At 49.4% G+C, this 15,993-nt stretch overlaps 1 protein-coding gene across 1 annotated transcript in view; it reads left to right on the top strand.

Moving 5' to 3' along the window:
• Positions 1 to 15,993, top strand: part of CD99 (CD99 molecule (Xg blood group)) — a 51,937-nt gene that overhangs the window by 19,783 nt on the left and 16,161 nt on the right. Inside the window, exons 3-4 of the mRNA XM_032267803.1 lie at positions 9,786 to 9,818; positions 14,219 to 14,266. Coding sequence (XP_032123694.1) covers positions 9,786 to 9,818; positions 14,219 to 14,266 — 81 coding nt within the window. The remainder of the gene's footprint in view (positions 1 to 9,785; positions 9,819 to 14,218; positions 14,267 to 15,993) is intronic.

Raw genomic sequence — 15,993 nt, 5'->3', positions numbered from 1 at the left:
GGAGAGAGGAGGAGGGGAGGGGGAGAAAAGAGGGAAGGGGACGGAGATGGGGAGAGAAGAGGGAAGAAAGAAGGTGAGGGGAGGGGGAGAGAAGGGAGAGGGGAAGATAGGGGAGGGGATGGGAGGGAGGAGAAGAGGAAGGGAGTGAAAGGGAGGGGAGAGGGAGAGGGGGGAGGCGAGGGGAGTCCAGGTAGTAAAGGGGAGGGGAGGTGAGGGGGAGAGAGGGGAGGGGATGGGATGGGATGGGATGAGATCGAGGTAGGGACTCTGAGTTTGCCGAGGTGGAGCACATTCCTGCCATTGCCAGGGTGGAGGGCATTGGTACTTTGTGCGAGCCTGCTCACCCTCTGCAGGAGCACAAATGCCCCACAGGGCCTTGGGGACTTCACTGTGGGTCCCTCCTGTGTTTCTAGTTGCCTGGCTGATGTGAAACGAAAAACACGGTTTGAATCAGTAGAAAGTGTGTTCTCAGGGTGACTCATGACATCTGCGGTCCGTTCCGCCTTGTCCTGATGAGGTACGTGGCCTTGTCCCAGAAACGTGGAGCTTTGAGGGGCCCGTTAGAAACCGCAGTGGTGGTCGGGGGTTCTGCTGAGGGTGTGGGCTCTTCCCAAGTTTGCAGAGAAGCTGAACGTTCCACACGGGCACCTGCGTTCTCTCCCAGGCTCCCTCTGAGGGCCTGCTGGCAGCTCCTGCTGGGTGGGTTTTGCTGGTGTTTTTTTCACATTTATGGACTCTGGAGGTCAGTTTCAGAAGCGAAAAGGGAAGTAGGGGTGTCTGTGAGGAGCCCACAATTTCCTGCCTACCACCCAAAAAAAGCCCAGAGAATGTGATGAATTGGAAGACGAGGCCTTGGAAATAAGAGAGCAGTGGACTTTGTTACGAGATGGAAGATTCATTTAGAGAGATGCCTTTACTCACTCTCAGGATCGTTGACTGGGTTTGCTTCCCCATGAGGCTTCAAGCCCATAGCACGTGCATTTGCATCCATTTATACACACCTGGGAGAATTCATCACTCACACACCTGTGGGACTCCATCCGTCACGCACACCTGTGGGACTCCATCCCTCTCACACCTGGGGGAGTCCATCCCTCACGCACGCCTGGGGGACTCCATCCCTCTCACACCTGGGGGACTCCATCTCTCTCACACCTGGGGGACTCCATCCCTCACACACCTGGGGGACTCCATCCCTCTCACACCTGGGGGACTCCATCCCTCTCACACCTGGGGGACTCCATCCCTCTCACACCTGGGGGACTCCATCCCTCTCACACCTGTGGGACTCCATCCCTCTCACACCTGGGGGACTCCATCCCTCACATACACCTGGGAGAGTCCATCCCTCTCACACCTGGGGGACTCCATCCCTCACGCACACCTGGGGGACTCCATCCCTCTCACACCTGTGGGACTCCATTCCTCTCACACCTGGGGGACTCCATCCCTCTCACACCTGGGGGACTCTGTCCCTCACACACATCTGGTGGAGTCCATCCCTCACACACACCTGGAAGATTAGTTTCAGAGGTGTCTGCAGCACCAGAGTCCAGCAGGGAATGATCGCCTGAGTATGAGTGATGAAGGCTGCTATGTGAAACTGAGAGCTGGTCCCCTCCCTTTCTCCCCGACTGTCTATCGGGTGGCGTTTGGGGAGCTGTCTTAAGTGTTTGTCACTCCAGGAGAAAACGGTGAGTGTGGAACTCTGTGTCTGGGAAAAGGAGGCCTTGCAGGCAGCGGAGGGCCTGCCCCAGCCGTGGGAGATGGAGTCTGAGGTCGAGGCTGAGGTTCCTGATAGACTGCTCGCTCTTGTCCCTCCTGTGGTGGCCTTGTCCTTCAGCTGTCCTGGAGTGACGCCAGCCCAGAGATAAGACTGGGAGACAAGCTCCTGCTGTGGGACTGGGGGAGTTCCCCAGGGATGGGGGCTGAGGGCAGACGGTGGGAGAAGAGGTGGAGGCCAGGAGGGCACACTGTGTCCTTTGCCATGCACTACCAGACTTGTCTTGGACCCCGCTGGCTGAGCGTGTGGTCTGGGGAGCGGTGGGTTTGGGCACACGGTGGTGACGTCAGCCGTAGCCCTGAAGCACTGGGAAAGCTGGCAGTGCAGACTTGTGTGGGGGTGATGCTGGTGCCGGCATGGCCTGTACCCGCCCTGCTGCTGGGTCTGTGTGAGAGCCATGGAGGAGGGGTTGGGGTCAGCGGAAGGAACACTAAGTGGGCCCGGGACTCCTCACTGTGGGTGCAGCCTTGGAGGGCAGGTGGAGCAGGGGAAGGAGGGAGCTTCCCGGTGATACCCGGTTCCAGGTCAGTGGCTATGAGCAGGATGGGAAGTCATGTGGAGGACAAGGCCGGCGGACTCGGGATGGTGGAGGAGGATGGGAGGGGCAACCTGGGCCAGGGAGGTGGCGGGCCATGGAGACAGTGTTATCAAGCACACAGACAGACGCACATGTGCATGCACACATACACAGGCACGCACGTAGATGCACACTTATGCAGTGCATATACACGTGCGTGCACATACAGCAAGCCATACATACACAGGCACACACATGATGCACACTCATGTAATGTATATTCACATTAATGTACACGTCTGCACCCACACAGCAAGCCACACGTGTACACATACACAAGCACACACACGATGCACACTCATGTAATGTATATTCACGTGCATGTACACGTGTGCACTCACAGCAAGCCACACGTGTACACATGAGCACACATGAAAACACAAACACATGCACATACTCCTGTAATGCACAGACACACACATATATGCATGCACACTAGTGTGCATATTTCTCACACATGCACACAGGCACACACACACATGAACTAATGCACACATACATTCATGCAGTGCATTTGTACACGTGCGTGCAAACAGGTGTGCATTCAGCACACTCAGGTGCACATGAACATGTACATGTGTGCACATACATGCAACACACACATATATGCATGTACACATATGTGCCCATAGCACACACCCACACGTACCCACATGAGCACACACATGCGTGCACACACAGAAACCACATGAACACATAAGCATGCATCTGTGAAATACATGTGCACACATGAGCACATCCTCACGTGTGCACACACATGCATTGCACATACAGACACATAGGTATGCACACGTGTGTGCCCACACCACACACTCATGCATACACACATGGCCACACACATTCCTGCACACAGAGAAACCACATGAATGCATAAGCATGCATCTGTGAAATACATGTGCACATACGATCACATTGACACATGCACATGCACATACACAGACATGCACATATACACCCAGGGCCTGCGTTGGAAAAATCCAAAATGTGGATTTTGGATCCAAAATGTGCTTGGTTGCAAAGAGCACATGAGGAGCTGGTGAAGCCAGAGGCTGCCCAGCAAGAAGCATGGATGGAAGGTTCAAGGTGGCTGGGGGAGGATTGGAGACATCTGGATGGGCAAAACCTGCCCCCTCCCCCCCAGCATACCTCCCTCCACCCCTTTCCAAGGCCCAGGGACAGATCCAAAGACTCAGCAAACCAGGAGCCCTTTCCTGCCTGAGGGAAGCGTTGAGATCGTGCTGTGTTTCCCTGGTGCCCTGCGATTTTGCACCCAACACGCCTTTTCGGTGGAAATGCGTAGCCATCCTCAGGCTTGGACTGCGTATTCTGTGTCAGGCAGCTGGGCATGGCAGTGAAGGGGGTGGGAGGGAGCCTGAGAGGAGAGGTCCTGCTTTGACCACTGTCTTCTGGCCGTGGGGCATCCTGGGGAATGAAGGCCGCCTCCTGATACCTGAGTTTCTTCGGTTCTGCTGTGAGTGAGAGAAGAAGACAGAACCGTGGTACTCCTTTTTTAACTATTCTTTTTTTTTTTTAGACAGTCTCATTCTGTCACCCAGGGTGGAGTGCAGTGGTGGTGTGATCTCAGCTCACTGCAACCTCTGTCCCTTGGGTTCAAGCGATTCTCCGGCCTCAGCCTCCTGAGTAGCTGAGATTACAGGCGCCTGCCACTGTGCCCGGCTAATTTTTGTATTTTTAGTAGAGACGGGGTTTCAACATCTTGGCCAGGCTGGCCTTGAACTCCTGGCCTCATGATCTGCCTACCTCGGCCCCCCAAAGTGCTGGGATTACACGCGTGAGCCACTGCACCTGGCCTCTTTTTTTAAATTATACTTTAAGTTCTGGGGTACATGTGCACGGCGTGCAGGATTGTTACATAGGCATACACGTGCTATGGTGGTTTGCTGCCTCCATTGCCCCATCATCTACGTTGGGCATTTCTCCTAATGCTCTCACTCCCCAATTCCCCCACCCCCTGCTATCGCTCCCCAGCCCCCCACCCCCTGCTATCCCTCCCCAGCCCCCCACACCCCCAACAGGCCCCAGTGTGTGATGTTTCCCCTCCCTGTGTCCGTGTATTCTCTTTGTTCAATACCCACTTAGGAGTGAGAACATGAGGCGTTTGGTTTTCTGTTCTTGTGTCAGTTTGCTGAGAATGATGGTTTCCAGCTTCATCCATGTCCCTGCAAAGGACGTGAACTCATCCTTTTTTATGGCTGCATAGTACTCTCTGGTGTCTATGTGCCACACTTTCTTTATCCGTGGTCTTAGAAACCTTCCGAGGAATGTGTCTCCTTTCTCCTTGACTGCTGTTTTCTGAGTATTTCCTGAAGCTTTCGAGGATGAGTCACTTGAAGGCGATTGTCCTATTTTGCTTTGTTTTGTTTCTTTAGTGATGGTATCTGTGATCATCTTCTCTTTATGAGGGTGAAATTACAGAAGTAAGAAGGATGACACATAAAAATAATCCCCGTATTTCACTTTCACATGTGTGGGGTTTTTTTTGTTTTTTGCTTTTTGTTTTTTTGTCATTGCTGCTGCTGTTTTTTTTTAAGCATTCTGAGGGTTCACTCTGTTTATTACTAAGTCCTCCTGTCTCACTAAAGAGCTTGTCTTTCTAAAGAGTATGTTATCTACTCCTGGAATCTGTTGGAGTGGAGAGGGTGAGGACTGGCCGTCACTTGCTGGGAATACGCGTAAGGTTTAGAAGTCATGCCTATCGCTGAGGCAGTAACAGAGGTAAACCTTCAAGGCAGCTCATAGTTCTGTCATTTCCGGGGAAGCTAACAGGAATTGATCTAGCAGTCTCTCTGTTATATATCTACATATACAGACATGTAGAGGTGACTTCTAAGCCTTCAGGCATTCCCAGCAAGGCAGGGCAAGTCCCCATGCATAGATAGTTGGGATAAGAAAAGGAAGGGAATTCAGTGTGTCAGAGAGACACTCTGCCTTTCCATGTTTATCGCACGCCATTCACATCAGCCAAGACACGCAATCCCCAGAACGGCCCATCAGGGGATGAACACGTAAAGAAAATGGGGCACATCAACTCTGTCCATTCACTAAAAGTCAGGAATTTGCACACCTAGAATGAGTCCATTTCATGGTAGGTAAACTGTGCCCCCATAAAGCTATTAAATGAAGAAAGAAAATAGGGTACAGTCACAGTGGAATAGTATTCAGCCTTGAAAAAGGAGGTCCTACCATTTGCAACAACGTGGATGGAACTGGAGGCGATGGTGTTTAGTGAAGTAAGCCAGGCACAGAAACGCTAATACCCTACGACGGAGACGCACTCATATGTAATCTCAAAACGCCCAGCTCAGGAGCACAGAGTGGCATGGTGGTTACCAAGGGGCTGGGGGAGAAGTGGGGAAGTGAAGCTTAATTAAAGGAGACAACGTTTCCATCAGAGAGGAAGAGACCAGTTCAAGGGATCTATTGTACTCGTGGTGACTGTGGTTAGTAAGAATGCATTGTATGCTTTGTAGTCCTTTGGATATATACCCAGGAATGGGATTGCTGGGTCAAATGGAATTTCTATTTCCAGGTCCTTGAGGAATCTCCACACTGTCTTCCACAATGGTTGAACTAATTTACACTCCCACCCACAGTGTAAAAGTGTTCCTATTTCTCCACACCGTCTCCAGCATCTGTTGTCTCCAGATTTTTAAATGATCGCCATTCTAACTGGCATGAGATGGTATCTCAATATGGTTTTGATTTGCATTTCTCCAATGACCAGTGATGATGACTTGCTTTCTTATGTTTGTTGGCTGCATAAATGTCTTCTTTTGAGAAGTGTCTGTTCATACCCTTTGCCCACTTTTTGATGGAGTTGTTTGTTATGTAACATTCAACTGTAAAGACACATGCACACGAATGTTCATTGCAGCACTGTTCACAATAGCAAAGACTTGGAACCAACCCAAATGCCCATCAATGATAGACTGGAGGAAGAAAATGTGGCACATAGACACCATGGAATACTATGCAGCCATAAAAATGGATGAGTTTGTGTCCTTCGTAGGGACATGGATGCATCTGGAAACCATCATTCTCAGCAAACTGACACAAGAACAGAAAAGCAAATACTGCATGTTCTCACTCTTAAGTGGCTGTCAAACAATGAGAACACATGGACACAGGGAGGGGAACATCACACGCTGGGGCCTGTTGCGGGGTGGGAGGCTAGGGGAGGGAGAGCAGGGGGTGGAGGGATTAGGGAGGGCTAACGTTAGGAAAATACCTAATGTAGATGATGGGGTGATGGCTGCAGCAAACCACCATGGCACGTGTATACCTGTGTAACAAACCCGCATGCTCTGCACATGGACCCCAGAACTTTATAATAATAAAAAAAGAATGCTTAGTATGCTTGAAAATGCCGAAGACAGTAGATTTGAAGTGTTTGCACCACAAATAAATATGTGAGGTAAGATGTAAATAAAGAAAAAGATAATAAAACTTCGAAAAAGACAAAGATTTCTGTGTAAACATACGAACATGAATGGATGTATATACGCGTCTGTGTGCCTGCCTTATGGTTTACTCAGGATCAGTGGGATCCCCCCTTGCTGCTGTCTAAAGATCTGCTGTGAGCTGGGAGAGGAGCTGTATTTGCGTTTATTGTGTCTGGCAAGCGTTCTGTTGTAGAAACAGCCGTTCCGAAGCTCTGGGGTTGTGGAAAGGACTCCTCTCTGATATTTGGCATGGGGCCACATGGGCTGACCTGAGAGTTTCCTCTACTTTCTACTCATGTTGATACACACGGAAACACACAGGCAGCCATGAGCACACACAGACAGACACACACAAGCATACAAGGAGACACGGACACAGCTACACATACGCACATACTCAAAACACACCTATACATGCACATACAAACCCATACACACACAACTACACATGTGCACACACACAAAACATGCATCTACACATATGCACAGATAGAAACACACCTGCACTCTATACACATCTACACATGCACACACAAACCCATACAAACGTGCACAGTGACATGTGGACACACAAAATGCACACATGCACCTACACATGTGCACAGATGGAAACACATCTGCACACTACACACATTTACACATGCACACACCCACAATGCACACACCTACACATGCACACGCAAACACACCTACACCTATACACACACTGACACATACACATACATGCCACTGCACACCTGCACATGAAAAACACATGAACACACTACACATACCTACACATACACAAACCCACACATACATGCATCTACACATAGGCACACATAACACACCTGTGCAATACACAACCCTCACATACATGCATCTATCCGTAGGCACATAGAAACACACCTACACACTACGCGCACCTACATATGCACACACAAACCCACATGAACATGCACTAACACCTATGCACACTAAAAACACACCAATATACTACACACACACACACACACACACACACACACAGAAACCAACAAAATACACCTCTACATGTACACAAAACACATCTACACATATGCACATACACAAATCCACACATACATGCACCTGCATATATACACACACAAAACCACATACACATATACATACACAGAACCCACCTACACACCCGTGCATGCACACAAAACCCACACATACGTGCACTGCAGATGCCCAAATATACATGCGTGCACACATGCACACATAGACACACGCCCCTCTGACGTATACAGGCACACTCCATTTATGCACACAGAAGCTTAGACTGCTCATGTGCCTCTACTGTGGAACTGGACACATCCCAGTGTCCACGGGGCTCCCGTGGGTAGTTTGTGGAACCCTCACCACCCGCCACCTGCTACTTCCTGACACTTGACAGATGTTGTGTGTCTTTGGTGCTGAGGAGTGGGATGCTGGATGTTGACGATTATCCTAACTCTTCCTCCAGTTGACCAAACAGTCCGAGTCAACTTTTCCAAATTTTCCTGAATTTGGCTTTTCTTCAGCATGTCACAGACAGCCACGCTGAAGTAGTGTTGAAATTGTTTTAATAAAATATAGACACAGGAGCATACATCCATGCAGGCATCCATCCATCTATCCATCCATCCACCTGTCTATCCATGCATCCATCCACCTGTCCATCCATCCATCCACCCATCCATCCACCTATCCATCCATACTTCCAGCTAGCTATCCATTCATCTACCTATCTATCCACCCATCCACCTGTTCATCCATCCATCCATCCACCTAACCGCCTATCCATCCATCCCTCCATCCATCCACCTAACCGCCTATCCATCCATCCCTCCATCCATCCACCTATCTAGCCATCTATCCATCCACCTACCTATCCACCCACCCATCTACCTATCTATCCATCCATCCATCTATCCATCCACCTATCCACCCATCCATCCATTCACCCATTCACCTACCTACTTACTCACCTACTCATCCATTCTCCTATCCACCCGTATCTCCATCCATCCCCTTACTGTATATCCTTCCACTCATCCACCTAACTATCCATCCATCCACCCAGCTATCCACACAACCATCCACCTACTCATTAATCTATCCACTCACCCACCCATGCATCCATGCCTCCATCCATCCATTCATCCATCCATCTATCCATCCATCCATCCATCCACCTATCTGTCCATCTATCCATCCATCTGCCCATCCATCCATGCATCCATCTGCCTGTCTATCCATCCATACATCCACCTAGCTATCCATTAATCCACCTATCTATCCATCCATCCACCTGTTTATCCATCCATCCATGCATCCATCCATCCATCCATTCATCCATCCATCCATTCATCCATCCATCCATCCATCCACTCACCCACCTACCCACCCATCCATCCATCCATCCACTCACCCACCTACCCACCCATCCATCCATCCGTCCACTTACCTGCCAGTCCACCCACCCTCCCAGTTCTCATTCTGTGGGATTTCATGAGATTTTTTTTTGAAATGCATAATGGTGTGTCTTTCTGGGTTGTCTAGTGCTTCTACTATATTTTGGTTTGTAATGGCAGGAAAATTGTCAACAAAAAAGGGAAAATTTTGTTCCCCATGTTCTTTTCAGTACATATTCAAAGTTGTTATTCATCTATTTCAAAGGAACTGCCTTTTAGGAATAATACTCACATAAAATGATCACGTTTGCCCACTATTTTAATTTCTACTGAGCCCGAAGGTCATCATTTATTTAAAACCGGGGCTAACATATTCTTACTTTTAGGCGTGAAGGTGAATGTTTAGAATGAGAAGAGAAATCACAACACATTGTAAATTTTTAAAGTTGCTGTTTTACATATCACAAAAAGTCAGAAAATCGTATATCATTTCTTATCGTTCTAATTTTCAAATTCACTTTCATCTTCTTTGTATCTAAGTTGACTCTGTTTTTCTCTTTCAGATAATGATTTTGATTTATCCGATGCCCTCGGGGGTGAGTAACAACATCATTTTGTAAAATCCCATCATTATTTGATATTAACGTAGTAAATGCAGGCACACCCCATACGTTCCTGGCTCGGTCCCAGCCCCCACAGTAACGGGAGTCATAGCATTTCTTGTCTTCCCAGTTCATGTGTTGTGTTTACTCTCGACTGTACTCTATTAAGTATGCAACAGCATTATTTCTTTTTGTTTGTTTGTTTCTTTTTTGAGATGGATCCTTGCTCTGTCACCCAGGCTGGAGTGCAGTGGTGCTATCTGAGGCTCACTACAACCTCTGCCTCCTGGGTTCAAGCAATTCTTCTGCCTCAGCCTCCCGGGTAACTGGGATTTCAGATGCGCCACCAGCCCGACTGATTTTTGTACTTTTAGTAGAGATGGTGTTTCACCATGTTGGCCAGGCTGGTCTCGAACTCCTGACCTTGTGATCCACCCGCCTCAGCCTTCCAAAGTGCTGGGGCGACAGGTGTGAGCCTCCGTGCCTGGCCAGCATTACTTCTAAAGTCAGTATACTCTAATTGAAAATACCTCATTAGGCCGGGCGCGGTGGCTCACACCTGTCATCCCAGCACTTTGGGAGGCTGAGGCAGAGAGTTACTTGAACCCAGGAGGCGGAGGTTGCAGTGAGCTGAGATTGCACCACTACACTCCAGCCTGGGCTACAGAGTGAGACTCTGTCTAAAAAAAAGAAAAGATAAAAAAATACCTTATTTTTAAAAACTGCAGATACCTAGATGAAGTGGGCACCTGCTGTTGGAAAAATGATGCCGAGGGTCTGGCTTGGTGCAGGGTGGCTGCAAAGCTTCCGTATGTAAAACACACCGCGAAGCACCATAGGACAGAGTGCAGGGAAGGAGGCCCGCCTGTGTGTGTCAACCTGCCTTAGGATAAAAACTATCCTCTTACATGGGGAAGAAAAGCAAGACGCCCTCGTTAAGATCAGTGGACCACCCTGGTGGAATAATTCACACTCCTGTGGTGGTCAAATGCTGAGCAAACTCGCCAGTCACTTGGGGAAGGGGCTAGAGGAGGTGAGCAGCGGGGGGGGATCCCCAGGAGAGAGAGGGGTGTCCAGTCTTGTCTTCCTCTCTCTCGAAATCAGTACTCGCTCTCTCTATGGGTCTATGCCTTCCTTTTTCTTTTCTTCCTTTTTTTTTTTTTTAGACGGAGTTTCGCTCTTGTTGCCCAGGCTGGAGTGGCACGATCTTGGCTTACTGCATCCTCCGCCTCCCGGCTTCAAGTGATTCTCCTGCCTCAGCCTCCTGAGTAGCTGGGATTACAGGTGCCTGCCACCACGCCTGGCTAATGTCGTATTTTTAGATTTTTAGTAGAGACAGAGTTTCTCCGTGTTGATCGGGTTGGTCTCAAACTCCTGACCTCAGGTGATCCATCCACCTTGGCCTCCCAAAGTGCTGGGATTGCAGGCATGAGCCACCGCGCCCGGCCACAGCTTCCTTTTTCTGCAACTCTTCCTGTCTCCCGCTGCTCATCCAGAGCCCTCATGAAAGGGCATGGGAAAAAGAGTGGAAGGGAATCCGTCTCATCACTCTGTCTGGCCCTGGGTCTTGTCATCCCTTGGTGTCTGTTTTCTGGGCTGCCATAAAAAAGTACCACCAACTGGGACTTAAACCTCAAGGATGTGTCATCTTCCAGACCTGGAGAACGGAACTCTGAAATCAAGGTGTGGACAGGCCTGTGCTCCCTCTGGAAGCTCTATGGGAGGGTCCTTCCTCCCTCTCACTGCTCCTGGGGGCTCCAGGTGTCCCTGGGTTTGTGGCCACATCACTCCAGCCTCAGCCTCCACCTCCAGGTGGACTCCTCTTCTGTGTCTCTGTCTCCTTTTCTTTCTCTTCCAAGGACACTTGTCATTGGATTTAGGGCCACCTTACTCCAGGATAATCTCATCTCAAGAGACTTGTATCAGACCCTATTTCCAAATCAGGTCTCATTGACAGGTTCTTGGCTTTGGGATGTAGACAGATGTTTTTGGGGGACCGTTGTTCAATCCACTACAGGTATATCCAGTTCTTTCTGGCGGCTTTAGGGGAGGACCCTTCCTGCCTCTCCCAGCTTTTGAGGGCTCCCGGTGTCCCTGTGCTTGTGGCTGCACTGCCATTGTCTACACTGACTTTGTCTACACTGCCATCTTCCCTGTGTCTCTGTATATCCAAATAGCGCTCTGCCTCTGTCTACACTGCCCTCTTCCCTGCGTCTCTGTATATCCAAATAGTGCTCTGCCTCTGTCTACACTGCCGTCTTCCCTGCGTCTCTGTATATCCAAATAGTGCTCTGCCTCTGTCTACACTGACGTCTTCCCTGCGTCTCTGTATATCCAAATAGTGCTCTGCCTCTATCTACACTGACCTTTTCCCTGCGTCTCTGTATATCCAAGTAGTGCTCTGCCTCTGTCTACACTGCCCTCTTCCCTGCATCTCTGTATATCCAAATAGTGCTCTGCCTCTGTCTACACTGCCCTCTTCCCTGTGTCTCTGTATATCCAAATAGTGCTCTGCCCTGTCTACACTGCCCTTTTCCCTGTTTCTCTGTATATCCAAATCATGCTCTGCCACTGTCTACACTGCCGTCTTTCCTGTGTCTCTGTATATCCAAATTTCCTTCTTTTTTTTTTTTTGAGATAGAGTCTTGCTCTTGTTGCCCAGGCTGCAGTGCAGTGGGCCGATCTCAGCTCACTGCAACCTCCGCTTCCCAGGTTTAAGCGATTCTCCTGCCCCAGTGCTCCCTAGTAGCTGGCATTACAGGCATGCATGACCATGCCTGGCTGATTTTTGTATTTTTAGTAGAGACAGGGTTTCTCCATGTTGGTGAGGGTGGTCTCAAACTCCCAACCTCAGGTGATCCGGTGATCCGCCCTCCTGGGCCCCCCACAGTGCTGAGATGACAGACATGAGCCACTGCGCCCGACCCAAATTTCCTTCTTAGGACAGCCGTCACTAGGACCTGTCCTAATCTCTTATAACCTCACCTTAACTAATCACAACTGCAAGCACCCTACTTCCAAGTAAGATCACTTATGGAGCTTTACGGCGAATGTGGATTTGGGAGGAATGAGCCTCAACCCAGGACTGCGCCGTCTTCACTTTTTCATGTTTTACTTTTTTTTTTCCTTTTCTTTTTTTTGGGGGACAGGGTCTCGCTGTGTTGCTCAGGTTGGAGCGCAGTGGTGGGATCTTGGCTCCCTACAGCCTCCACCATCTGTGCTCCAGCAGTCCTCCCACCTCAGCCTCCCAGAGTGCTGAGGTGTGAGAGGATGGTAGGTATGAGCCAGCGCCCCTGGCCGGCTTTTTAATCCTACACCCTGCGGTGCAATGCACATGGTTTGAGCAGAAACCATGCTGATGGGATCACCTTTTCCTGACCACCTGCCCTTTCTTGGCTACTGGGAGCAGCCGTTCACTGCCCTGGGAGGCGCCCTTGCTCTTTTGACCTCCTCCTGACTGACTTCCATTCTAAGTGGGGCAGCCTGGGCGGAGGTCTGATGGAGCCAAAAGTGTGTCTTCTATAAGAAATATGTTGGACATAGATGCTCGGTGCCGCAAAACAAAATCAGCACTGAGGCAAAGGATCTTTCAGCAATGCAGTTTTTATTTCCTGGGCTGCAGGAAGGGGACCCTCGGTAGCCATTGTGTCATGAGAGCACAATGAACAAAGGAAAACACACACATGTATCCCGGACGCGTGTGGGGTCGTCCTTCCTGCCGTGTCTGAGCTCCGTGGGCTGGAGCCAGACCTCACCATCTAAACTAAAACCCGACGGGCTGACAACTTAAAACTTTTCTGAACAGGTGAAAGCCACGGAGAGCTGGGACACGCCTGTGAGCACGTCCAGCACAGGTATCTCGGTGAAAGTACAAGGACATAGAATGTTCTACATGCCTGTGAGCACGGCGTGTCTAACAGCTGCATAGGATAGGGCTTCACAGAGAGTTTTTAGCACCCTTATTCTTTAACAAGAAAGGAAAGTTTAAAAAGGAACGTTTCTGCTTCCCACAAATGTGAGCAGCCTTTCAGCCATCAGCCCAGTGTCTCCTTCCCATGCGTACACTCGGGCTCTGGAAGGGCAGTTTTTCTGCTGAATTCCCCATTCTTCTGCCTTCCTGGCTTACGACTCACTCAGTCCCATTCAACGTTGAGAAGTGAAGAAGGGGCTCCTGGTCTCTCTGGAAGCCACGGCCGGCGGCGGCCTCTGTGCCTGTCTTCTGGGCTCAACAGTCGTCCTGTAAACCTCAGCCCAGTGTGGGCTGGTGAGAAAAAACCACGCTGAACACATTGTCCAGCTATTTCCAAGAAAATGAAACATCCTTCACCACAGAAGAGCTGGTGCTCGTGTTCCCAGCTGCAACTTTTACTGACCAAAATGTCTTCTCTCTTTAGACAATGAAGACAAGAAACCCACAGCAACCCCCAAGAAGCCCAGCGCTGGTAAGAGAGATGTGTTCCTAGTGTGCAAAGAAAAAGAACAAACCATTTTCTCTGCCAGCAGGGTGGGACTTAGGCAACCAGAAAGAAGAGATGACTGATTGCAGTGTTTCGGATGGAGCCTGGTTAAGATTTGAATTGTGTTGTGATGTTGATATTTCATGCAGTGATTCCAGTAAGAGAATGGTTGCTGATGTGAAATGTTTTTGGGGCCATTTGGGCAACATCTCTGGGTGCTTTTATTCTAAGGGTGTCAGTTACTCTGTCTTTAGTTTTGTTTTCTTATTTTTGAGATGGAGTCTCGCTTTCGTCTCCTAGGCTGGAGTGCAGTGATGCCATCTTGGCTCACTGCAACCACCCCCTGCCCGGCTTGAGCGATTGGTTCTCCTGCCTCAGCCACCACGCCCAGCTGATCATTGTATTTTTAGTTGAGACGAGTTTTCACTATGTTAGGCTGGTCTCGAACTCCTGAGTTCAGGTGATCCACCCGCCTCAGCCTCCCGAAGTGCTGGGAATATAGGCGTGACCCACTGCACCTAGCCTTTGTCTTCAGATTTCTACTTCTGGGAGACAAAGAATTTGGTGCTGAGACCCGCCCCATAAAGATTAAGAAGTGGACTCATCTCTCAACCTGTGGGCGTACACCTCACTTCTTGTCTAGGCTGCTCTTTCAAACAAAACTCAAAAACAAGGGGCAAATAATGGAATTGCCCAAGGCTAAATCCCATTGGTGGATAAACGGAGTAAAAATTGGCCAGGTGCGGTGCCTTACGCCTGTAATCCCAGCACTTTGGGAGGCTGAGGTGGGCAGATCACGAGGTCAGGAGTTCAAGACCAGCCTGACCAACATGGTGAAACCCTGTCTGTACTAAAAATACAAAAATTAGCTGGGCATGGTGGTGGGCGCCTGTAATCCCAGCTACTCAGAAGGCTGAGGCAGGAGAATCGCTTCAACCCGGGAGGCAGAGGTTGCGGTGAGCTGAAATTGCACCACTGCACTCCAGCCTGGGCAGCAGAGCGAAACTCCATCTCAAAACAAAACAACAAAAAAACCCAGAGTAAAATGATGCCAAAACTTATGGCATCACTGTCTTGTCTTAGGACTTCTGATTTTTCTCATATAAAACATTAATAGCTCCACTTGATCACTGGACTTCCTGTCTAGAGTGTCAGCTCATGAGCAGAGGGACCCCATACCCCCAGAACCTTGAACTATGCAATCATCCAGACAACAGTAGTTTTGAGCGTCTGAATTTGTATGATCATGGTTTCCTTGAGGAAGGGAGTGTAAATTCCCATACGTGACTTAGCATGGCTCAGTACATGCTGTTAGGTGGATTGCCAACAAGCATTCTCAATCTTGGTTGGGTTTTCAAAATCGTTCTTCATACGAGAAGACAAGATTTGAAGCCATGGCGAATTGTCACGTCTGTTGTGGCGCCTATGTGGGTTGTCAACGTCTGTTGTGGCGCCCGTGTGGGTTGCTAGAGGCATGTTCTAGACACCCTCTAGCCTAAATCCGATCACAGTCATGTTGTCCCCGTCTCTTAGGGTCTATCTTTTGAAAGGTGTTCGGGACCTGGGAGGAGAGGATGGTAGGTTGGGGAGTCAACAGGAGAAAACCATGTGCACGCAGAGCTGGAGTGTCAACCCCGTCCAGGAGACACAATTGCTTTATAAATTATTTCTCTCTCTCTCTCTCTCTCTCTCTCTCTCTCTCTCTCTCTCTC

The sequence above is a fragment of the Sapajus apella genome, unplaced genomic scaffold (assembly GCF_009761245.1).
Source record: "Sapajus apella isolate SASKATOON/1434 unplaced genomic scaffold, GSC_monkey_1.0 scaffold172, whole genome shotgun sequence".
NCBI lineage: Eukaryota > Metazoa > Chordata > Mammalia > Primates > Cebidae > Sapajus > Sapajus apella.
Note: the sequence above shows the minus strand (reverse complement) of the source record. Positions and strands in the feature narration are given on the sequence as shown.